Raw genomic sequence first — 25704 nt, 5'->3', positions numbered from 1 at the left:
TTACATCCCAGCAACGGGAAATATCTTAAGCTTCATAAAACAGTTAGAGACATTTTTGTAGACTTGAATGGAGAATTGTTGTGGAAAATTAAACATTGATTTTTTGTCAGATAGAAGTGGTTTACAATGTTATTAAGTCTGTACACTGAACAAACTGTGAAAGAAACTAAGGAGAAATTTAGCAATGCAATTAAAGTTCAAGGAGAAGAAATGAAAACTTTGATATTTTCGTATGACATTGTAATTCTGTCAGTGATGGCAAAGGACTTTGAAGAGCAGTGGATGGAATGGATGGTGTCTTGAAAAGAGATTATTAGATGAATATCAATAAATAAAACAACACTAATGATTTATTTCTTTCTTTTGTCATCCATTGTCCAGTTTACATTTTATCAATCTCATCAGTGGTTGATACACTGTTTCTTATAAAACACATAACTAATGGACTGTAGATTAATTAAATCAAGCAATGCTAAGAAAATTAGGTTACAAAATGAGACAATAAAAGTAGTAGATGAGTTTTTCCATTCAGGCAGTAAAATAACAGATGACGGCCAAAGTGGCGAGAATATAAAATGTGGATTGACAATAGCAAGAAAATAATTTCTGAAAAAGAGTGATTTTTTAATATCTAATAGAAATTTAAGTGATAGGAAGTCTTTTTTGAAGGTCTTTGTCTCGAGTGTAGCATTGTATGGAAGTGAAATGTGGACAATAACCCACTACTTAAGAAAAGAAGAGATCAGAAGCTTTTGAGATGTGGTGCTACAGATAACGTGGAAGGTTAGATGGGTAGATCAAATTACTAGTGACAATGTACCAAACCAAATTTGGAAAAAAGTTATGACATGGCTTGACTAAAAGAAAGGAATCAGTTGATAGATCATAGACTAAGGCACTATGAAATAGTCCATTTGGTAATGGAGTGAAGTATGCGGGGTGAGGGTTAAAAATTGTAGGGGTAGACCTAGACATGAATACAGCAAGCAGGCTGAAATGGTGTGGGTTGCAATAGTTTTGCAGAGATGAAGAGATTTGCACTGAATAGAGTAGTGTAGGAAGCTGCATCAAACCAGTCTTTGAATTGAAAACCACAAAAACAGTACTAATCAAGGACCACTTCTCTTATCAGCCACCTTGTGTGTCACCTGGTTATTCTCTCTGGTTTTGCCTTGGATTTGCCTCTTCGCTGCTCTTGATCTCATTGCCACCATTGTGGCAACTGCTTTCATAGCACCTCATTATTGTATGGTTGTTTGTCCTTGTCTGGGTTCTGTCGTCTTGTAGTCTGTGTGTTGTGTTTCATTCTCCATCCTGGGTAGCTCCCTCTATTTCTGCATTCATTGATGTGCACACCGGTATCCAGCTACCATGTATACAGCACCACTATAGTCATTGGTGTGCAGTTTTGGGTTATTTGCCACAGTGAATTTCCCAGTGTTAGGTTATTTGTCACAGTAAATTTCCCAGTGATGACTGAAGGACATACTGCAACAGCCGCTGACACTTTGTCTGTAGACTCAACTATCTCCAATTATTTAGAGTTAAAAGTGACAGTAAATGTTTTGTTTTGTTATAATGGCCAATTTTTAACAATTAAATATGTTGAACATCTAGATTCAGTTCATAGAAGGAAACCATGGTATATCCAGTGAGGGGCACACAATCACAGGGAGAAACAAAAAAAACAGTTTCAAGAAAGCTAGAAAATGTAATGGATATTGACTAGTAGCAGGCTACCCTAAGCTATTTGCCACAAAATCTCAAACTTAATTTGCAGTTCAGCACTGTTCTTGCAGCTGAAAATGCCATATAGCTCTGATTGTAAGTTTTAAAAGTTTCTATTACTGTTTTACCTTTGCTTTATGATATTTTTCCATGTGTCATCAGCCAGTGTCAAAAACCACTAAAAATGTGGATATAGAATGTACTAGCATGTATCTGGACATTACATAACAGATAAATAATTTGTACAAGTCTCATGCAAATTATACTCTGTTAAAGACGCAAGTTATAGGTAGTAGTCAATTATTAAAAAATGTTAACATAAGTATTTTGGCGGAAAATTAATATAGTTTTTTCAGTAATTTTGAGTTTTATTTTTTAATAATATGTGCTTCATTTCCTCCCTCCATCACCCTTCAACAAAATAGAGTTGTTTGACTGTACCTCAGATTATGGGTACATTCATGAAAGGAATGTACTGCATCATACAATCATAAACAATGACTCAATCATAGCGACTGGACAAAAATTATGAGAAGACTGCTGGGAAAAGATATATAAATTAGACTGTGCCCACAGAAAATTTAACTCTTTGTTAAACATATTCCTACAGCATATGAATTCTGTTTTCAGTTGAAACACATGTGGATAAAACTAAATGAAGTAGGGACTAGGATGGATAACTCTTGTGATTAAAGTACCTTGTGCTAGGAAGGGAGAGCTGAATTTGATTCAGAAGAAAATATGTAGTCTAGGGTTGAAATTTGATTATGACTAGTAATGTAAAATCCTTCAGTTTTTATTTAAAAAATTAAACACATGTGTTCTGTACAGGAGATAAAACAATCCAAGAATATATCATAAACAGTTTTCATTATTATTAACAAAAGACTGACAAAAATAGTAATACAAATGAAGCAGAATTTCTAGAAATTTTTTGCGGCTAAGATGATGAAATATTTCAGTGACAGCCCCCCAAGTTCAATGGCTACATCTGCACAGGAAAATATCGCATCTGATAGTAAACAACCAAATACAGATGCATTATATTTACTTTTGGCAAACACTGCTTGCACCAGCAATACACATTAGTTTCAAAAAATAAACCCCTAAGATGATTACAAAATTCGTCAGGTCACTCAAATGCAGTATTTCTGCTGGGTATGCCAGTGTTTCCAGCATAGTATTGCAATGTTGTGCGAGCTGCCTTTAAGCTCTCTTTGTACTGAGATGAATTTCCTGAGAGCCTGAAATATTATGTAGCCATCTATAAAACTGGATTGAAGAAAAAAAGTCTAATTAGTTTTTAAGGGAGCAGCCTATGACTGAATACTGACTCATTATTCTGAGCAGTACTTCTCAACTGCCTCCCAGATTGGCTTTTGTAAAGTATTCTTCACAAAGAATGCTATACAAGGTGTCACAAATGAAATCCTGGCAGAGATAATTAAGAGAAATTAATCTGTTGGTATTTTCTGTTACCTTCTCCAAACCTTAGATTGTGTCCCACCTCTTCTGCATGCCAGCAATGAATATCCACTGTGCTTCAGAAATAATAGAAGTACATACCACTGTATATGTATTAGAAATTAATAGAAAATGATCCTGAAGATAAAAAAGTACCAAAATCAAATGATGGAAACTCCAAGTAGGAATATCAACAATGTAGGAAAAGATAGATTGCTACTTCCTGTAAAGATGACACATTAAGTTGCAGACAGGTACAGTTAAAAATACCTACTCATGAGCTTCCGGCCACAGCTTTCATCAGAAATTGAGAAATATGCACCATGCATTCACACAAGCAAGCACACCTTGCATACACATAACTGCCAACTCTGGTAACTTGGGCCAAAAAGCCAAAAAGCCCAAGCTGCTGGGCATTCTTGCCTGAGCTGCTGGAGTTGGCAATTATGTGTGTGAGTGTGTGTGTGTGTGTGTGTGTGTGTGTGTGTGAGGTGTGCTTGCTTGTCTGAATGAATGGTGTGTGTGTTTCTCTTTTCTGTCAAGGCTGGGGGTGAAAGCTTGTGTGTGAGTGTCTGTTAATATTTGCTTGTCTGAAACTTACCATATAATCTAAAAACAAAGAAGATGTGACTTACCAAATGAAAGTGCTGGCAGGTCAATAGACACACAAACAAACACAAACATACACACAAAATTGGGGGTTGGAATGACTCCTTACCCTCTCCCTTAAAACCCACATTCTTTCGTCTTTCCCTCTCCTTTCCTCTTTCCTGACGAAGCAACCGTTGGTTGCGAAAGCTTGAATTTTGTATGTGTATGTTTGTGTTTGTTTGTTTGTCTATCGACCTGCCAGCACTTTCGTTTGGTAAGTCACATCATCTTTGTTTTTAGATATATTTTTCCCACGTGGAATGTTTACCTCTATTATATTCATATCATTACCATATAATCTTTATGATAAGTAGCAATCTGTCTTTTCCTACATTACTAAAAGCTAACAAAAGATCAGAAGTTGCTTGGAAAATTTTTCCCACATAGTTTGTGATTTCTCTTGCAGTACATTCCTGAGGATCATTCCTCATTGAAGGAACTAAAAGACATGAAGTTTGAATGAATGAAAATAATTTTTGAACTTCATCATTGTCCACTAAAATGAAGAAACTTGAATGGTCTAAATTTAAAATAAATGTGGATATTGTAATATTATTATTGTTAAAGTGATTGTCAATGTTTCAGATTTATGCAGAGTATGAGCAGCATTTAATGAAGATTGTGAAGATTGTGGAGCCATTCTTGGACACATCTCCAACAGATATTGGGAAAATATTTAGTGAAAACACGTACATAAAAAAAATTCTGCATGTCCTGTCAACACCAGAGTTAAAAATTGCTGGTAACTTAATACATGCTTTCAAAAATGAGTAGTTTATATTTCTTTAGACTGCAGTTGGAAATCATTCTGGGTGTTCTGTAATCTCAGACTAGCCCCCTAATGCTTTCATTGAATATAGAAGTGTGTGCACTTCAATTGGATGCTAACGCAATTTTCTGTACTGTTATATGTTTCTGTACATCACTCAGCAATCACCTGCAGCTGGATGGATTCTTCCCCTCATTTTCTTATACCTCATAGAGTTATGATAGTATGTTATTAAAACATAAATTTTCTTCAGTATCTAGCCTTGGCACAAACTTGAAAAAGAAACACTTTATGAAGTTCCTAATTATAATTATCTGTTCCTTTATCTCTGGTAGTAGAATATTGTCATTAGAATCACAGAATGAACTTAATAACTTCTTTTATACAGGATGACATTACTAAAACTCAAAAACTGTAGGAATGGGTTCCTGAATGGAAGTGGAGCAAAAAAGATCCTGTGAACATGACTACAGAAATGGACGGTGTGCGTGCAACAACAAATTGTCCTTTAACACAGTACTGAGCTGCATCGCATCCAGATCACAACAGATGTTCAAAGTGGCTTCCATGGGATAGAGTGCATATGTTCACACATCACAACATGGATTTCTGTATTTTGGCTTATGCTGTATTGATGGTCCACTTGCCTAGAGCTTGTCCTATTGTTCGTCTCAATACCCTGTAGACCACAGTTGTCCAATCTGGTGTACACACTGTCCGATGCCTCCCTGAATGTTCACCTGCCTGAAAGGACTCATGATCACACAAATGCCCAAAAAGGGCCTGAAATGTTGGGTGATGTGGTTGGCATCTGTGAGAGTACTAGTTTTGGTATAGCTATTCTGCCTTTCGACCATTTCCATTTGCTTGGCCATACATGAACACCATCTTTGCTTGTTCATGACATGAGTATCAGACCATTCTGCTCCTTACACTGTGTCAATCACACAGCCTGCAACACACAAGGAACTCACAGAATGTGGGCAGAGGAACTTTCATTTGTCAGCGCCATCTACCATGGCAACAATGCATTTCTGGACACATGTCCGTTGAACCTTTTTTTCCCAATTTCCAGTAAGGAAACTGTTGTGTCTAGACAAGACAGCCTAGACACAATGAGAGGAAGCTGAAAGGCACGCGCTTAAACTCACGCAGGCTGGCGTGAGGTCTGAAACAGGATACGTAATGAATGCTATAAAGAAAAGTACGTAGCTTCTGGAATACTTAACTTTAATCCACATTTGTAGAACATCGCTCTTGATGATACATTAATAGAATCTCAATATCAATTGAATATGGCGCCTTGCTAGGTCGTAGCAAATGTATCTGAAGGCTATGCTAACTATCGTCTCGGCAAATGAGAGCGTAGTTGTCAGTGAACAGTTCCTTGCAAAGTCGACTGTACAACTGGGGCGAGTGCTAGGATCTGTCTCTAGACCTGCCGTGTGGCGGCGCTCGGTCTGCAATTACTGACAGTGGCGACACGCGGGTCCGACGTATACTAGCGGACCGCGGCCGATTTAAAAGCTACCACCTAGCAAGTGTGGTGTCTGGCGGTGACACCACAGAAACCATCCCTGAAGTTTGTCGATTTTACTAATGTTCATCCTTTATATCTCTCATCTTCTTCAACACCCCATATAAGGTCATAGGAGCATTTCCCTTCTAGAGCTAAATATTAATGTTCTGAACAAAAATAATCATATTTATGCCTGTATTTCATTGGACGTTTGAAACTCATGGCTTCTGCATGTTAGTCATTTGAGTGTACCCATTAACCATGGAGATTCCAGACAGCTACAAACAGAATACAAGCTATTAGTGACAAAAAGGCAACTTTGTCACACAGGGTAAAAGACAAAATGCATTTGGACTTTTTTTAAAGTGATAAAGACATTTTCTCTTACCACTTCAGGAACGCGCCTCTGTACAAATTCACCCAAGATAAAACAAGATTCTAAATACGCCATTATTGATAAAGTTGATTTGGTGGATGTGAAGATGTTCCCCAAGAGCTAAATATTACAGAAGTTACAAGGGGTGTTTGAAAAGTCCGTGCGAAGCCCGAGAGATGGCACCACCGGCGTGTATTGAGGTTATGTTTAGTTAGTAGCATCTTTGGAAAGAACACAACTAAGTTTCAGCCATATTGGTCTATTTCTTTGTGTTTGGCATTTGTATGAATCAAGGAAGTCGAGTGATTGTCAAAAAAGGACGAAAAAGAATTTCGTATGGTGATTAAACATTACTTTATGAAAGGCAAAACACCACAGGAGACTAAAGAGAAGCTTGATAAACATTACGGTGACTCTGAACCTTCGATTAGAACAGTTTATAAGTGGTATCAACATTTTCAGAGTGGCCATATGGGTACAAATGATGCTGTATGTTCTGGACGCCCTGTGGAGGTTATGACTCCAGAAATCATTGATAAAATCCATGATATGGTGATGAATGACAGAAGAGTTAAGTGCATGAGATTGCTAGTGCTGTGGGCATCTTGAATCAATGGGTACATAATATTTTGCATAAACATTTGGACATGAGAATGCTATCCCCAAGATGGGTTCCGCAATTGCTCACGCTTGAACAAAAATGGAATCATGTGAAGTGTTGTAAGGATGGTTTGCAGCTGTTCAGGAAGAATCTTCAGGAACTTAAGTGTCATTTCGTCACTGTGGATGAAACATCGATACATTACTATACTCCTGAGACCAAAGAAAAATTAAACAATGGGTTACCAAGGGAGAATCTGCACCAAAAAAGGTGAAGACCATTCCTTCGGCCAGAAACGTTATGGCGACTGTCATATGGGATTTGCAAGGGATTATCCTCATTGACTATCTGGAAAAGGGTAAAACTATTACAGATGCATATTATTCATTGTTATTGGAACGTTTGAAGACCGAGCTGAAAGAAAAATGCCAGCGATTGGACCACAAAAAAGTCCTTTTCCATCACGACAATGCACCAGCACACACCTCTGGAGTTGTGGTCGCAAAATTAATGGAAATAGGATTCCAACTCATTTCACATCCCCCCTGTTCTCCAGACATGGCTCCCTCAGACTACTATTTGTTCCCCAATTTGAGGAAATGGCTGGCGGAACAAAGATTTTATTCAAATGAGGAGGTGATGCAGCAACTAATAGCTATTTTGCAGACTTGGACAATTTCTATTATTGGAAGGGATCAATAAATTAGAACAGTGCTGGATGAATTGTGTAAGTCTAAAAGAAGACTGTGTCAAAAATAAAAAGGTTTACCCCAAACACGTAAGTAGTTTTTAATTTTGTACAGACTTTTCAAATGCCTCTCGTACATAAACCTTCCTGCATCTCAAAGGAGCCATAAGTATACACTGAAGGGCTTTTTTTAGGGGTTGGGAGCCATGGGCAGTGATATATTACTTTGATATCTACCACTTAAGGATGGTTCGTTGAAGTATCCAAAATATATCTTTCTGTATTATTAACATGATTGTGGATATCACCTTTTTGAGTTAATGATTATAATTATACCTTTTTTATGATTAAAGGCATTTCATCCAATGAGTTAGGAAATAAGGCTAGATAATATTCACAAATTTCTTTATGTACCAACAATGTTAAGCTGATGTTAAATATGAAAAATCTGAAATGTGGAAAAAAGAAAAAAGGAATTTTGGGGAGGGGGATTCATATTGAATAACAACAAATATGACTATCAAAAAATTCTGTTTATCAATACTTATCACTGTGGAGAACACTTTTTAAAAAAAATCTTTATTCAACTTTGATGCCATCTATAAAGCTGTTGGTTTGAAAAGATTCACATCTGATCATGTTAATGACAGGCCGTTACTTTTTTGAGGTCAGCTGTCATAATTAAAAGTGAATAAGATGTGTTTTAGAAGCTGCATACCTTATTACGCAATCATGCCAACAGGATTGCCATATTCACAACTCTTTTAATTGCATGAGATGCTGCACTGCACCCCACAGAGATTGAGAACGTGCCAACTTTTGGAGAGGACACATTGTTTTACCTTGAAATTTCCTTTTTTCCTTTTTCTAACGCATAAAATGACATTTTTTCTTCTTAGTGTTGCATTTGGACCCAGAGATGAAACATAGATAAGCATACCTACAGTACAACATGACCATTTTTCAGTGTTCCCCTGGATATAATCTTTAATTTAGTCTCAAAATACAGTCACAGGTCTTGCTTGTCCTTGGACGAAAAGTAAACTACCGTTGTCAGCAAGATATGCAACAGGAGATTGGGAGGGGGGGGGGGGGGGGCGGAGTGTCCCTATGGGATTTGGGGATGGATGTCAGCCAGACATATTACAACTATGTATGTGTGTATTGTTGATGAGGCACAAAAGAAGTATCCTGGCAATTGGTGCCAGACTTTGAGTTTTAGACCAGTCTATCTCTGCAACTCCATAAGGGCCAGAAAAACTGGGGATAATTTCTGAAATGTTCTCTAAAGGTTCATCTTTATTTGTAAGAATGAATTTTGCTCCTCAGTTGGAGTAGTGTGAACACTCAAAGATATTTACAAACAGAATGTCGTCAGCATGTTATGCCATTAGAGCCTGCCATCTGTGTGTAACAGACAGCATCTTTTAGTTACATGGTGTTCATATTTACAGATAGTTCTTAACTATGGAACTGTTTTCTGGGGAATAAATGAACAAAACCTGACTTGGTTTTCAGATTTTAACAGAGGGTTAGGCAGCTGTGTGTGGGTGGCAGTTCCCTGCTGAAGATGGAGGCACATGTGCAGTAGAAGAAGATCCTGGTGAGGTTACAGCAACTTATTTATTAATTCTTTATTAATTTATTCAGCCTGGACAAACATTCAGGGGAACCCTCACCTCTGGCACAGTTTGGTGTTCTCACACAATATTCCAGCACTGTAGCAGCCGACAAGATAGTAGCAATGAGAGGTTAACATACACTGCACAGGAGGCAGAGCACTGGGCTAGCATCATTGGTATGCTGGACTGAGTCAAAAATGATGGCCCAGAACCAATTGAGGCTCTCTGCAGTGCAAATTATTGGTAGTATCAACAGGTATTATGGTATGCCACAATGTTGATCAGAGCCTAACTCAGAACCATTGGGTGGAGAGCAGTGGCAGTGGGACTCCAGCATTGGTGGGCTGTCTCGTAGAAGTGCCCGTAGAGTGCTGTCTGCCAGGGCATGGGCAGTCATGCAGAGGGTGGATTCCAGCCAGCAGTGTCCTAGTTATAACAAAGAGTCCAAAACCGTGCTGGACACAGACTGAGTGCAGCTATATTGCCCAGCTGGTCGAACAATGACAGACCAGTTCACTTGGGGTTAAATGCTACACCTCCTTGCTGACTTAGAGGTAATGGCTGTGTATGTGTGTTATACCAAATCATGTGGAACAGAGGCAGTGACTGGTTGTCCTAATTGGCCACGGGTTGGACTCTAGTACTTCCTGGAGAGTGGCCCAGTGATGGTACGCATGTTCTAACACAGTGACAGTCGCTTCCGTTAATCACACAGGTCGGTGACCGGCACTGGCTGTCTCTAACTGTGGCCTGACCCTCTGTGATATTTGTTTCCAAGTACTGTGATAATTTATCCCACTACTAGTTACAGAAAAGAGGATGTAAAAATAATAACGAGAAATAAAAACCAGGTTAATTTTAAAGATCTGTTCAAACCACTGGGGAATTTAACTACCCCTTTGAGTATATTCAATCAGATACATTTTTTATGTCTAATGTGTGAATAAAATAATCATGAAATACAAGCTGATAACAATTTAAACTTCATCTGAAAAAACATTAGTCACAAGGCTGCACTAGTCTTAAGAATTATCAGGGTTTGTACTTAGTTGCCCCGTTCTTCATCTCATCAATTAAAAGAAATGTAAGTTTCATTTCATATCTCATCAATGCAACACTCTTCAGAAATTAAATAGCCACCATGAAGTGAAATATTTCCATACAATAAACATAAGCAACTCATTGACAATAGTTTCTTGCGATGAGTCACTATGTTCTAATTCTGCTTCCCCTTCTCTCTCCATCCCTTCCCACATCGTTACTCACTATGAGCTGGCCATTTGCTCACTACTGAGGCATGAGCATGAGCCAGCTCGCATGAGTAGATCAGAAAAATGGCATGCAGTGTGCTTCCAGCTGTCTGGCCTAATGTGGCAGAAAGTCAAGCAGGATAACAAAAAAAGGCAGGTAGGCTGAAGTTCTGTAAGTTCTCTCTTCTGACCCCAGCTATACCATTCAAAACATCCTTTTTGTACTAAAATGCAATTTTATTGACATTTTCTAACTTCTTACGTAATATGAGCTAGTTAGAATGTTTATCATATACATGCTGCACCCTTCAAAAATGATTTCAGGAAACATGAAATGATCTTCATTATAAAGTATTAAAGTATGATTACACACATGTGAGAAGCCACATTTAACAAAAAAGATGTAACTTATAGGTTTGAGGTTTTAAAAAGTTTTTGATAGATGACTGTTTCCCCCCTTTAGCCCTCTTCCCTGCTGCATTATCTCTCCAATTACACAAACAGAAAATATCAGCTGGCATTGTTTATTCCTGCTTACTAATGTACTACAGTGCCGCCTCAATCATCCTGAACCCTTCCAAATGTGGGATGAGATTTCTCCTGTCATCTAAGTTTGCCTCCTCCTTTAGTGTTACTTCCCTCTGTCACCATTTCCTTGATATCACTGTCAGTTAGTTCATCAATTTCATCATTTGCCACCTATTCTGTGATGTCCTGTACATCAACATCCTCACAGCCCTGTAAATGTTTGAGTAATGAAACTATATCATCATTTCCATCTTTGACTTCAATTTCACACATAGATTAAAAGTTAAAATATCAGCTGTGATTGTGTAAAAGAATTTTCCAAGACTTTACAAGTGATTTGTTTGGAGTCTCTTCTCATGCTTCAGCCAACCATCTTATGACATCTAGCAAGTAAATCCTCCTCAGAATTGTTACACAGTCTTTATTATTATCAACTGCTGGTATCAACAAATTAGAGCAGATGGCAGCAATACTTCTTCTTTAGCATTTTGAGGATGCCCTGGTCCATGAGCTGACAAAGAGCAGTCATAATTGGTGGTAAAAATAATGTTTTGTTTATCTTGATGTGTGAGTTCACTATCAGCACAATGCAAAGATGCATTATCAAGGAGCAGCAGAGCTCTACTCAGCAAATTGTCGTGTTTCGAATATTGTTCTACAGCTGGCATAAATTCATTTTGGAACCAGGTTTTAAAGATTTCTGGATTTATTCATACTTTCTTTTGATGGCAGTAATATAGGGTTACTGAGTCCTGATTTTTCAGGTTTTTGAAAACTGTAGGTTCCTATGATTTCCCTATTAATGTAAGCCTAAGCCTTGGTTGCCAGTTGCATTACTGCAAGCCAAATATTGTGCAACTACTTGCCAGAAAATCTCTCCTCATCAATTAACTTTGAAAGACAATCTTTAACAATGACACAGCCTCTTCATCAGTGGATAAGGCATCTCCACTAATGGTAATCTGGGGATTACCAAATGGTTTTTTCCACTTATCCAGCCATCCGCACTGGTAGTAAATTCTGAATCTTCTCCTTCTCTTTGCTGCTGAAATTGCAATGCTTTTTCCTCCAATGCCAGTGATAGGCAAATCTTTTCCTCTTAAATGTTTTTGCCACAAAAATAAAGCTTGCTTAACTTCTTTATGCTTACTTTTATTCCAGTTCCATTACCTTGGGAGGCACACCACTTTTCTATTTCTGCTTGATTTTTCTTCCAGACTCATACAGTACTTTCTCCTCTCCTAACTCCAATAGTTTGGCTGCTACCCCAGAATCTAGTCAGATTACAGCACATAGTTCCTGATGCATAGTCCCTACAAGTTTTTTTAATCACCCATTTTGGATTCTTTGAAAACACACAAGATGGCACAAAACAAAAATTTAATAATGCAATGCAAACACTTCAATGTGTGATAATGCAACTGAATAAACAAAGAACAGAGATTGTCAACGGAGCTGCTGTCTACATATGTTCACTGTCATTTGTGAACTCGGGAAGAGAGCTTCTAAGTATCATTTGTTGAAGACTGGTTCTTATAATTTGTTCAATATTAACAATACCATATATACCTTATAATTGTGGCACCTGATGTGCTAGAAGCACAAAAGACACATAAAACATTTTGAAAGGCCACACAGCATTATAGCCAGTGCCCACATGCTACAGCTTTGGAAAAGTACAGTACGTACAATAAATGAATCCTGATTTTATGATGGAGAAATATTAGTCTGCTACTAATGAAGTAAGCTGGATAGTACAGAAGCTGGATAGTCACAAGCCAGATAGTCGAGAGCCTACTGTACGTAAGAAAATATTCGACTTAGTTATTTCAGACTGGCCTTCATAAATTCTTCCACTTTAAAGAAGTAATATTTTTCTTTGTCTCTGAATCCTCTTCTATTTGACTTTACACTCCTGGGAACCTTGCTGCCTAGACTGTACTTTAGACTGCCATGTCCTCTACATAACCATTGTTTAATTATGGAAACAGCACTGGAACAACAGGTTTGATGGTAATTAATGTCTTCATTTTTGTAAAATTATGTAATTATTCTCTTCTGCAAAATAAATAGCTCTCTGTGGAGGATGCCCCATAATAGAATGCAGTATGTGAATATCACATGTACAGGTGCAAAGTGTATATAGTTTAGTATTTTGATATCACAGACTTTACTGAGGGTATTAAATGCATAACTCGAACTGCTCATTCTATTTCCTAAGTATTTTATGTATGTCTCACCACACAGTGTAATCTATTCACACTTTAAGAAATTTAGTGGTTACCTCTTGGTTTATAAGTACAGTCCATGGCCAATTTATTAGATACACTACAGTTTTTAAGCAAATTTTGTTTTCTGTCTAACAATTTTTTTTAATACATAAATTGTGATAAAAGAATTATGTGTGGTCTGCTTCATAACTAGGGTGACACAACAAATAAATAAAACATAGTATTTGTTGAAAATATTTTATTTCAATAATTACAACAAAAATTAAAATATTGTGAAAGTGAAAACATTAGTTTTAATATCTTGTTAAGCCACCTTTTGCAGCTATGTGGCCCGTAATACAATGTGGCATGCTGTTGATGCAGGACTGTACCGTGTTCTGCATTTGTGGATGATACCACACATGGATGATCTTCTCTAACAACTGTGTTTTTGTTGTGATGACATCTTTTGCCAATTACCTCTTCATTATTTCCCATACATTTTCTATGGGGTTCATGTCAGGACTATTACCTGGCCAGTCTAACAGACGAATATTTTGTTCCTTGAGAAAGGATTTAACTGACCTGGCTGTGTGACAGGGAGCTCCGCCCTGCATAAAAATAAATGGTTCCCCATTTAGGAACCATTCTCTGAGCTGTGATATTAACCATTTTTGCAGGAGTTCCTTGTACTATTCTTGTCTCATTATGCCTTTACCTATGTAAAGACATCCTGTACCTGTGCCACAGGTGACAGACCAAATCATTACCTTAGTTGCGTGTTTTATGGTCTGAATAATGCAGCTGGGATGAAATTTTTCTCCTGTTCAACAGCGCACATATGAGATTTGTTAGTTAAGATTTCAACAGGCTGAAAAAGACAGGATCACTGTAATCACAGAAATGAATTAGGATTTAGTGACATTGATGGGTGCCCTATTCACTGTGAATAGTATAATGAGCACAGCCATTTATATGAGTGACAGTGCTGGATTCCCAGTTGTGATGTTTTTTATGGACATGAAAGTTTGTTTTTTGTGCACAACTTGATTGCAAAGTTAGCATCAGCAACAGAATGACAAGGGTCAAAGAGATGCAACACAGTGTGGTGCCGACAACCATGTAAGAGTTCTGCTGTTGAAGCGTCATGAGTGGGCGTAGTGCAACAGGTTTTCTTCTTGTGTGAAAGATGGAATTTGGACAGCTGAGTCTTGAAAGTGCAAATGAAATGTTTGGCTTCACCGTTCAATCGAGGAGAGAACATGGTCTTTGGATAAGTTGAGTTCCATTTTGTTGGCAAAATTGTTGAAATTATGACAAAGAAAATTGTAGGCTATTGTCCATAACAATTTTTTGTGGAAAAACTTTTAAGCAAAAGATAGAAGTGAGTGCATTGTTAGTGCTGCCACTAATAGTGCAATGCATTTGAATGACAAAAGTCTTGTGTCCTACATGATAACACCCACTCAGTAACTGATTGTCCCAGGCTGTAGTCAATTGGAATTTATTTTAATTCCTCATAAAATTGCAAAACTACAAAATAAAAATAAAAACTATTGACTATTGACTTAGTGTGCTGCCTGAACTCCACCACAAATTAATGGTTGATAAACAATCAAGATTTTTATTCCCTGCCCTTTGAAAACACTTGAAAGATCATAAGTTCCACAGAAAATCATGACGATTAACTAGTTCACAATAGGAATACGTCTTGCATGTAAACCAAGCGAGGTGGTGTGCAGTGGTTAGCACACTGGACTCACATTCGGGAGGATGACAGTTCAATCTCGCATCCGGCCATCCTGATTTAGGTTTTCCGTGATTACCCTAAATCACTTCAGGCAAATGCTGGGATGGTTCCTTTCAAGGGGAATGGCCAACTTCCTTCCCCATCCTTCCCTAATCCGATGAGACCGATGACCTCGCTGTCTGGTCTCCTCCCCCAAAACAATCCAACCCAACTCTTGCATGTAGTTAGCACTGGCCCCTATTCAGGAAATGAAACAAAGTCTGTTCAGATAGTATAGTGATGGAAACGACTGAGCACAGTTGACAGGTTAGTTTCCACACAAGAATAGCAATATTGGAGCACCAAGTCCACTGGAGGCCAAGTCTGAGGAGGCAAAGTTCCCTGGATGATGGCTGACTGCTCGTTGTGGGTAAGGTGTGATATCCTCCAGATTGGACCAGTGTAGACACTGTGAGGTGTAGATGTTAGTAGTTGCCCTGCTTTGGAATTGCTCACCGTGGCTCAATGGACCGGACTGTCAAAGACCAGCACTGTCCTAAATACATGCCCAGCAGAGTGATGCCCACTCAAAACGTGGGTGGCATGTGATTCACGGAGGCAAAGTAGTGCTTCACATTGTCACGCTGTTGTGCTGGATGCAAACGCTACTGGTCTTGAAGCTGGCACCTCTCATGGCAAATCTAGCACACATGTTTTCATGGTGCCAGCAGGAGCTCCACTTCAAAGAGACTGATGGGTTTCAGACACAGTCCAGCTTGTTATGGTTGATTCGCTGTGTCTGTGATACTGTTGCCATCTGAGTCTGTGATGGGAATGTCTCCTGCAGAGCAGGAGTGTGGGCAGCTTGTGGGCTATTACCTCTAATGTGGGTAGCTGTGGTCACAGACGAAGGCCGTGGTTGCATCATCATCCCCCCATCCCCCTCCCCACCCCCCCTCCCCCTCCCCCTCCCCCGCCTTCTATCCCCGGTGAAAAGAAGGTGGAGCCATCTTGATGTCAGATATCATCCCCCATGAGGGAAAGGATGACAGTGCCACCTTGCAAACTGAGGTCCCAGCATTGAAGTGGCATTATTTTTGCATGTGCAACCATGGAGCCAGGGGAATCCGATAAGTGGCCTGTATAGGTTGTCCAAAGGAACAGCTGTGACTGAACTAAAGGAGGCAAGATGACTCTCTGGTGGATCATGTTGCCATCCAACTGATGAATGTTGTTATATGGACCAAACAGATGTGGCTTAGAGCATGGGCTGCAGACTGACAGACTACATCTTGCAAAGTCTTCTCTCTGAAAGTAATGGAATAATATGAGTTGGATATCATTCACTGAAAAGGGGAAGACTGTCTGGTAGAAGAAGATGAGTGCTCCTAAAGTGCCTGTGACTTTGGAAGGAAAAATTAATTACACAAAACATACTACAGTTAATAACAAAGGGTACATATGTCCACGGTGCAGAGGTCTAGTCTCGGCAAAACCAAATTGGCGGTAGAAGCTAGATCTGGAGCCTGTAGAGAGATGTCTGTAGAAGGGTGAGCCACCCCCAATCCTAAAGCAATGAAATTAGCTTCTCTTTCATATGAAACAAAAATAAATATGGAATCATTTACTCCATGCAGTATTATTGCTGTAAACAAATATCAAGCAAAATATGAGCAACATATTTACAATGCAACTGAAAGAGTGCAATGCGCACAAGTAATCATAATCAGGAACACAATGCATTGAAACTAGCTTTTGTGTCATGTCATATCAGATGATTTTTAGGTTTTGTCCTGTGCTAGATTGCAATTATTATCATTCAGTAATGACCACTTAGTCGAAATTGCAGCATTTGGTTTCACAAATAAATAATTTTACAGTCAAAAGGTGACCATAATGACATTCACAAAATTTTTCATGGCTGCCAACCCCAGCTATGAAAAGTTAATCTTACAGTATTCTGGAAAGGAAAGTTGCTACTCACTACATAGGGGAGATGCTGAGTCACAGATAGGCACAATAAAAAGACTGTCATAAATAAGTTTTTGACCAACAAGGCCTTTGTGAAAAATAGACAACTCACACACACACACACACACACACACACACACACACACACACACACACACACACACCACACACACGCTGCATTTTCCCCACATCTGCTTTCAGAAATAATCTCTGAAAACTGTAAATATTATTCCTGCTATTAAACACTCTCTCTTGTATACAGTCCTCATATTCTCTAATTTCTTTTTTGCAGTTGCTGAATTAGTATCAAGTTCTAGTGCCTTCATTTTCACTGTTTCTTTAATTTAATTTTTATTTTTAAATTATTATTACATGCTTGATTTGGTGCATCCACATTGCAATACTGAGTGTCTGACTGGACACAAAAAATTAGGAGGACTTTGCAAAGTTCTATGAAATCCACAACAGCAGAATGAGAGGTTGCAGAATCCAAGACTGTGACTACAGATGGCCAGATCTGGTCAGGCGGTCAGATGGTGCAGCCATTAGAGTTCTGACAAAACTGGACAGGCATTCAGTGAGACAAAATTCCATGCAACCTGTTATTGTGCCTGACTCAACCAAATCGAATCATCTATAGTGCCCTTACCATAGTGCAGTAAACTATAAATGTCAATCAGTTTGAAAGAAAATTAAAAACATAACTCACTACTAACAGATGTAGCAAATTATTTTCTTTGGTCATACCAAAGCAGTCAAGTAAATGTTAAGCTACCAGTAGGAGATAAACAGAGATTATTTGGTGTAAGTGAGTGGGCAATAGCTTCTTTTAATGAAACTGTTTTCTTTCTAATCTATTTGGTTAAATTTAGCTGGCTTAAGCATTAATCACATTGCTAATTGTTAGCAACACTAATGTAGGAAACATCGATAGAGCTTGCATGTGCAGGTAAATTTGACACTGTAATGGCTGAAAAACTGCTGTTTAGTAATGGCTAGTTAGAAGTTACTTTTAGTGCATCAAAAACTGTAGAAATGATAGAATATGCATGTTTCCAATAATTAACTGTCATGCAGTGATAATAGTTTGATTTCCTAGGGCAACAAAACTAATTACTGTAGTACCATCATAAACAACAGCTGGTATTTACTAAAGTGCTATTATGTAGAGCAGTTAGAGACTTTCATAAATTTAGAGAATAAAAATAACAAATTATATTACTATATGTTATTAAAAGATTTATTCACTTCACATTTGTGTAGCTATGGCAATTGAACCTGTTTTAAGTTCCTGCTGTAATGGCAGTTCAATCATAGTGCAGTTTGCCCACAATGCCTTGACAGAATTCTTAGTGGGGAGCAGAGGAACCAACCTCCTCCCACTGGTTCCAAACACATTGTTAAGGGTGCTACAGACAATCCAATTTTATCCAACGGCTAAGCAGATTTGCTCAGGTCAGGCTCATGTCAGGTCACGTGTAGGGTCCTCATCAGTCAGACAGATTGTTTGTCGGGTCTTGTTGGGTGGACATGCCATCCAGCCACCTGACCAGATCTGGTGGATCGAGTAGCTTATCAGTTCGCTGTGAGCATCATGAGTGATGGCTATAATTGCAGAATGAGACATGATTGTTGCAGTCTTGGAACTCCATAAAAGACCTCAAATGTTTGTGTGATCAAACAGTACTGTAATAAGGGTGCTTAAAATCAGGCACTAGAAAGACTGGCAGCAGAGCAGAAGGCAGTAGAACCTAATGCAAGTGAAGGAACAGAAAAGAATAAATTAGAATATATAAGAGCTGAATACAAAAGGAGACATAAATAAAATGTGTATTGTGTGATTTTTGTGTTTACTAGCATCAATAATATTCATTACATTAGCTATAAATGCTACTCGACTTTTCTGTATTCATGCTAGGTAGGAAAAAGTAAAACTTTTCAAACTGACAGTATCATAATATATGTTCCATCACTGTGGTGCTATAAGAATTTAACTTTCTTAAGTGAAGAGCACACTGTGATTAGAAGTGGTGCAGACATCTGTGGTAATGAAGATGAGGCACATAAAAATTTCATGCTTGTCTCCCACCCTACTTCTAATTTCACCTAGCAAATTTACCATTCTTTTTTGGGAAAGATACACTGCTCACATTATTAAAGTAATCAGTAAATATATTTCTAACATTTTTTTGTATCCTCTGTTTGTTGTCTTTGGGTTGCTGGATTAAACTTTAAAGGTGTATTTTGCTGCCAACATTATGTAGTCAACACAGTTATTTGGAATATACCTTTTGGTGGTCCATCTCAAATTATTATGCAGGAAACAGCATCCTAGGACAATTTTATCTGTATTTTTCCTGTTCAGCATAATTTATTTCTGAAATATTCAGAAGCATACTGTCAAAATTCCAAACACTGCCCACTATTTGTTTTGCTCATGAAAACATTTTATTAAAAATTCTCCTTTTGCACATTAAGTCCTCCTGTGGAAATGATTTCAGGAATTACCTCTGAAAATAATTGTAGTGAAGCTGCAGTGATGAATTTTGGATCTGCATAACTTCTTCAAATAGGCAAGTATCTAAAAGTGGCAACCAGTCTTTCTTCGACACTACCTGCTCCTCTCATGACACTGTTTTGCTTCAAAATGAGCAGAGTCATCTGACATAGCAATGTAATGAAACTGTTGTAGCCTATTCTGAGAAAATTCTAAAAATTGTCACTATCCAGTTTCTTCAATAACCTCACATGACTAATTTGTTTTCATTTCAGTATTAATTTTTTAATGCATATCTTTCTTTTTCTTACATTAGGTGACTCTAGCAGTGCTTTCAGCACAAAGCCAATTCTCATTTATTTTGGCAAAATACAGGTATGGCATTATGGCATATGCATGCATAAAACAAGAGCCAAATGACAAAACCAGGTACTATGTCTGGCAGTCTGGATGGTACACTGGGCTTTATCCAGCCTGCTAGATCAGATCTTCTGTTGGCTACTTTAAGGATGTATTGCTTGATGATCCGTTATGAATGAATCGGGCAACATGTCTAGCACAACTACCACAGAGCACCAAAATATAAGTAGTGCAATGTCCATGTTGTGATTCAGAAGTAGAGAGTAACAGCAGCACTCCTAGAGTCCTAGCTGTGAACTTCAAATATGGGAAAATATGGTTCTAAAATCCTTCCCTTTTTGATAAATGAATATTACATAATATTTTTCATTTATCTGTATGGGGCCTCATAGTCTAGAGGTAATGTGTTTGACAGGAAACATTTTTGTGACCTTACAAAGTAATACATCTTAGATATCTCCATAAAAAACTAACATTAACTACTTCTGATGATGGAAAATCCAGCAGGGCATGTAACAATATTATGGAAAGGAAAGTTGCTACTCACCATATAGCAGAGATACTGAGTAGCAGGTAGGCACAACAGAAAAACTGTCACATATAAGCCTTTGACCAACAAGGCCTTTGTCAAAAATAGATCACACACACACACACACACACACACACACACACACACACACACACAAATGCAACTCATACACAAGACTGCAGTCTCTGGCACTCAGAGTATGACTTCAGCAGCCAGAGACTGCAGTCATATATAAAAACAAAGGTGATGTAACTTACCAAACAAAAGCGTTGGTACGTTGATAGAGACACTAACAAACACAAACACACACACAAAATTCAAGCTTTCGCAACCCACAGTTGCTTCATCAGAAACTCTTTGCCTTTACATAGGCCTGCTTGTGTCTGTATATGTGCGGATGGATATTTGTGTGTGTGCAAGTGTATACCTGTCCCTTTTTCCCCCTAAGGTAAGTCTTTCCGCTCCCGGGATTGGAATGACCCCTTACTCTCTCCCTTAAAACCCGCATCCTTTCGTCTTTCCCTCTCCTTCCCTTTTTCCTGATGAAGCAACCGATATCAATGTTTTCGTTTGGTAAGTTACATCATCTTTTTTTTTAGATATATTTTTCCCACGTGGAATGTTTAAAGATTATGTGACTTACCAAACGAAAGCGCTGGCACATCGATAGACACACAAATAAACACAAACGTACACACAAAATTCTAGCTTTCGCAACCAACGGTTGCTTCATCAGGAAAGAGGGAAGGAGAGGGAAAGACGAAAGGATGTGGGTTTTAAGGGAGAGGGTAAGGAGCCATTCCAATCCCGGGAGCGGAAAGACTTACCTTAGGGGGAAAAAAGGACGGGTGTACACTTGCACACACCATGGACCTTAAAATGGCAACCTGTCTTTTTTAGCACTAACTGCTTTTCTCAAGACACTACTCTATTTCACAAACAATGAAGTCATTAAACATAGCAGTGTTGTTCATTCTCAGATAATTGTAAAAATCATCACCCAGTTTCATCATTAACATCAGATGGGTAACTGATATCTTTTATTAACTACTTTGTAACCCACCTTTTTCTTTTTCTTATATTAGGTGTATCTAGCGGTGTTATTAATTTAGTGCCATTTCACTTCACTTTCCATGCAACAGGAGACAAGATCCATGAGTATGTGTGTTCTTCATGGAAACCGAAAGGTGACTGAGAAAATCAGGCCCTACAGTTGGCAGTCTGGACATGGAAACGGACTTTGACACTGAGCACACCAGATAGTTGTAGTGCACATTAGATGGAAACTTGTTGAATATCTTTGCACCAGAGTACAAAATCGACTGAAGACTAGACAGGAAGATAAAGTTTACATGAAAACTGCGTATTTTTGTGTCTTGTGTTGTGCTTGTGTAGATCACAATTTTACCTGGCACTGATTTTTACTATCAGCAACAAAGCCATTAAGGAGTTGACCTAAATGTATGTGGAGGTGAAAGTAAGAATTCCAAGATCCTTAGAAAAGTTCCTGCAATGTGTAGGCCTATAGGTGTCTTCTTTATTCAATATTTTTATTACTTCTTTCTGCCAAATAAATTCTTCATTTACTATAGGGGCACTAATCTAGTTGCTAATTCCAAGGCCATGAGAAGTGAAAATATGCCAAATGAGCCAACAGCATTAGCCTTATGTCATCACAGCGAGAGATAGTTTTAAGGGCCTTCTGAAATTAGCTAGATCTTTTTAATGTACAAGCTGACTCCATTTTAAATTGTTATTCAATTGTACCTTGAGGAATTTTATGCTGGATATTTCATTTAGAGTATTTTGCAAATTCACTTCTTAAATAGAACATAATAATCATTAAATCATTAAAAAACAGTAACTCTTCTAGTTACGTTAGTATTTCAACCAAATAACCAAAATTTTGTACTGACTTGATAATGCTTTTCTGATTTGCTAGAGTATGCAGTAGTAATACCCAACTATAGAAGCAGAAGTGAGTAAGTGCCCTATAATTATACACCCATATTTTTTGTGAAGTAGCCTGTAACACAATATCAAACTAGTTTTTGGAAATAAACTGTTCAGTTTGGCTCCTGTAAAGGTTTTCTGCTGTAACAGTACTATATAAATTGAAAAACTAAAATGCAGGTGCACTGTAACAAAAAATTTAAAAAATAAAAAAAAAAATTAACCTGTTGGTATTTCTGTGACCTTGATAAGGCTTTTGATTAGATAGATGATAACATTTTACTGTGGAATCTAAAACATTGTGAAATCAAAACCATCTCCCTTACATGGGTAGAGTCAGATAGAGTCATAATGACTAGAAAACAAAGTGCTAAATTAACAAATGATGCCATATGAATTGACTAATGCCGAAGGATGAAAACATTAAATATCGAGTTTCATATGGTTTAGGACTTGGCCAGTGCCTGTTCTTCCCCTGCATGGATGATTTACCAAAATGTCGGAGAACTCTTCAAAAACTATTATGTTTGCTAGTGATATAACTATATTAATGAAGTGTCCAAACATGTCTACATTATGCACATTCCAGATCATAGTGGAACATACTTAAAATTGGTTGAAACCAATCCAAACAGTTAACCCACAAATGGGTGTGCCTATGTATAAAGTGCGCCAATCATAACTCATGTTGTATTTTACCATTCCATTGTTGTTTTACAATTGTAAGCTCATATCTATTCCTTTATTGCTTCAGATAACACAGTGATGCTGTGTTGTCATACGTCCAAGTGAACATCAGTAATATAAAATAAACAGCTTCATAGATGAGAAAAAAAAGTTACGATCTGTACAAGAAAAGACCCACATTATGAGCTAGCAGCACACATACACAACAAGGCAGTTGTCTATGAGATAATTAGTAATCAGCTAAGTTGCTGGATGGGGTGTGATGCAGCTGTGCTGTTTAATGCTTCGAGCAGGTCATGCTGTGTGGTAACACTTGTACTTGCCAACAGACTGATATAATGAAAGTTTATTTTATTATTATTTAATGAAACAGTTCTTTAGCTCATATAATGTAAGTTTATGTTAACATTATTTAATTAAACTGTGATTTGGCTCATACATGATTACCTTGGGATACATGATTACCTTGGTACATAAAGACGACTATTCTTGACATGTGTTTAAAATACATCACACACCCGCTTGTGTTGTGAAAAATGGTGCTCCTGATTGAGGATTAAAAATGGTGTGCAGCTACAAGAAAAAGAGAGATTGACACACACCAAATTAAGCTCTTCTGTGTGAAAATTCTAGACACCCAGAAAACAACATTCTGGGGTAATATCAGTACATGGCTAAGTAAATCAAAAGGCAAAGTGTCATATATTTTGCACTATAAGTCTCATTATTGATCTGCAAATGTGATTTATGTTGTACATTGCTCCATAGTGTAGTTTTCTGAACAATGTTGCTAAGGTCCAAAAAGTATTTATTTATCGAATCATGGCTAAAAAATGTTGTGTAACAAAATTAACAGAACATCTCACAGAAGCATCTTTGGGGGTCTAGGAACTGTTACATTCACATACCACTGCATTTACTCCTTAGTGATATTCATGGTTTATGATAAGAATGTATTTAGTATGAATTATAAAATTCAGTATCCCAGTGTTAGAAGTAGTAATAATTTCCATGTGTACTTCATATCCCTATCTAGGATTCAGAATGGATTTTTATATTCTGCTACATAAGCCCTTAAAAGGTTCCCAATAGATAGCAGGCAGGAAATTAGATATCCCTAAATATTTAGAAATAAAGTTAAATGCCGGCCGCAGTGGTCTAGCGGTTCTGGCGCTGCAGTCCGGAACTGCAGGACTGCTACGGTCGCAGGTTCGAATCCTGCCTCAGGCATGGGTGTGTGTGATGTCCTTAGGTTAGTTGGGTTTAAGTAGTTCTAAGTTCTAGGGGACTTATGACCTAAGATGTTGAGTCCCATAGTGCTCAGAGCCATAAAGTTAAATGAGTTCCTCATGTCTCACTCATTTTATGATTTATCACATAATTTGGACTCTAAATATAAAAAATATATAAATTCCAGTTATCACCCATGTTTATATTAAACATGCTTTATCTTTCTGAATATACACTCCTGGAAATGGAAAAAAGAACACATTGACACCGGTGTGTCAGACCCACCATACTTGCTCCGGACACTGCGAGAGGGCTGTACAAGCAATGATCACACGCACGGCACAGCGGACACGCCAGGAACCGCGGTGTTGGCCGTCGAATGGCACTAGCTGCGCAGCATTTGTGCACCGCCGCCGTCAGTGTCAGCCAGTTTGCCGTGGCATACGGAGCTCCATCGCAGTCTTTAACACTGGTAGCATGCCGCGACAGCGTGGACGTGAACCGTATGTGCAGTTGACGGACTTTGAGCGAGGGCGTATAGTGGGCATGCGGGAGGCCGGGTGGACGTACCGCCGAATTGCTCAACACGTGGGGCGTGAGGTCTCCACAGTACATCGATGTTGTCGCCAGTGGTCGGCGGAAGGTGCACATGCCCGTCGACCTGGGACCGGACCGCAGCGACGCACGGATGCACGCCAAGACCGTAGGATCCTACGTAGTGCCGTAGGGGACCACACCGCCACTTCCCAGCAAATTAGGGACACTGTTGCTCCTGGTGTATCGGCGAGGACCATTCGCAACCGTCTCCATGAAGCTGGGCAACGGTCCCGCACACCGTTAGGCCGTCTTCCGCTCACGCCCCAACATCGTGCAGCCCGCCTCCAGTGGTGTCGCGACAGGCGTGAATGGAGGGACGAATGGAGACGTGTCGTCTTCAGCGATGAGAGTCGCTTCTGCCTTGGTGCCAATGATGGTCGTATGCGTGTTTGACGCCGTGCAGGTGAGCGCCACAATCAGGACTGCATACGACCGAGGCACACAGGGCCAACACCCGGCATCATGGTGTGGGGAGCGATCTCCTACACTGGCCGTACACCACTGGTGATCGTCGAGGGGACACTGAATAGTGCACGGTACATCCAAACCGTCATCGAACCCATCGTTCTACCATTCCTAGACCGGCAAGGGAACTTGCTGTTCCAACAGGACAATGCACGTCCGCATGTATCCCGTGCCACCTAACGTGCTCTAGAAGGTGTAAGTCAACTACCCTGGCCAGCAAGATCTCCGGATCTGTCCCCCATTGAGCATGTTTGGAACTGGATGAAGCGTCGTCTCACGC

At 38.7% G+C, this 25704-nt stretch overlaps 1 protein-coding gene across 2 annotated transcripts in view; it reads left to right on the top strand.

Moving 5' to 3' along the window:
- LOC126175757 (pyridine nucleotide-disulfide oxidoreductase domain-containing protein 2-like) overlaps positions 1 to 25704 on the top strand; it is a 188603-nt gene that overhangs the window by 15813 nt on the left and 147086 nt on the right. For both annotated transcript variants that reach the window (XM_049922724.1, XM_049922725.1), the window contains exon 4: positions 4429 to 4585. In XM_049922724.1, the coding sequence (XP_049778681.1) occupies positions 4429 to 4585 (157 nt within the window). The remainder of the gene's footprint in view (positions 1 to 4428; positions 4586 to 25704) is intronic.

Source organism: Schistocerca cancellata, chromosome 3 (assembly GCF_023864275.1).
Source record: "Schistocerca cancellata isolate TAMUIC-IGC-003103 chromosome 3, iqSchCanc2.1, whole genome shotgun sequence".
NCBI lineage: Eukaryota > Metazoa > Arthropoda > Insecta > Orthoptera > Acrididae > Schistocerca > Schistocerca cancellata.
Note: the sequence above shows the minus strand (reverse complement) of the source record. Positions and strands in the feature narration are given on the sequence as shown.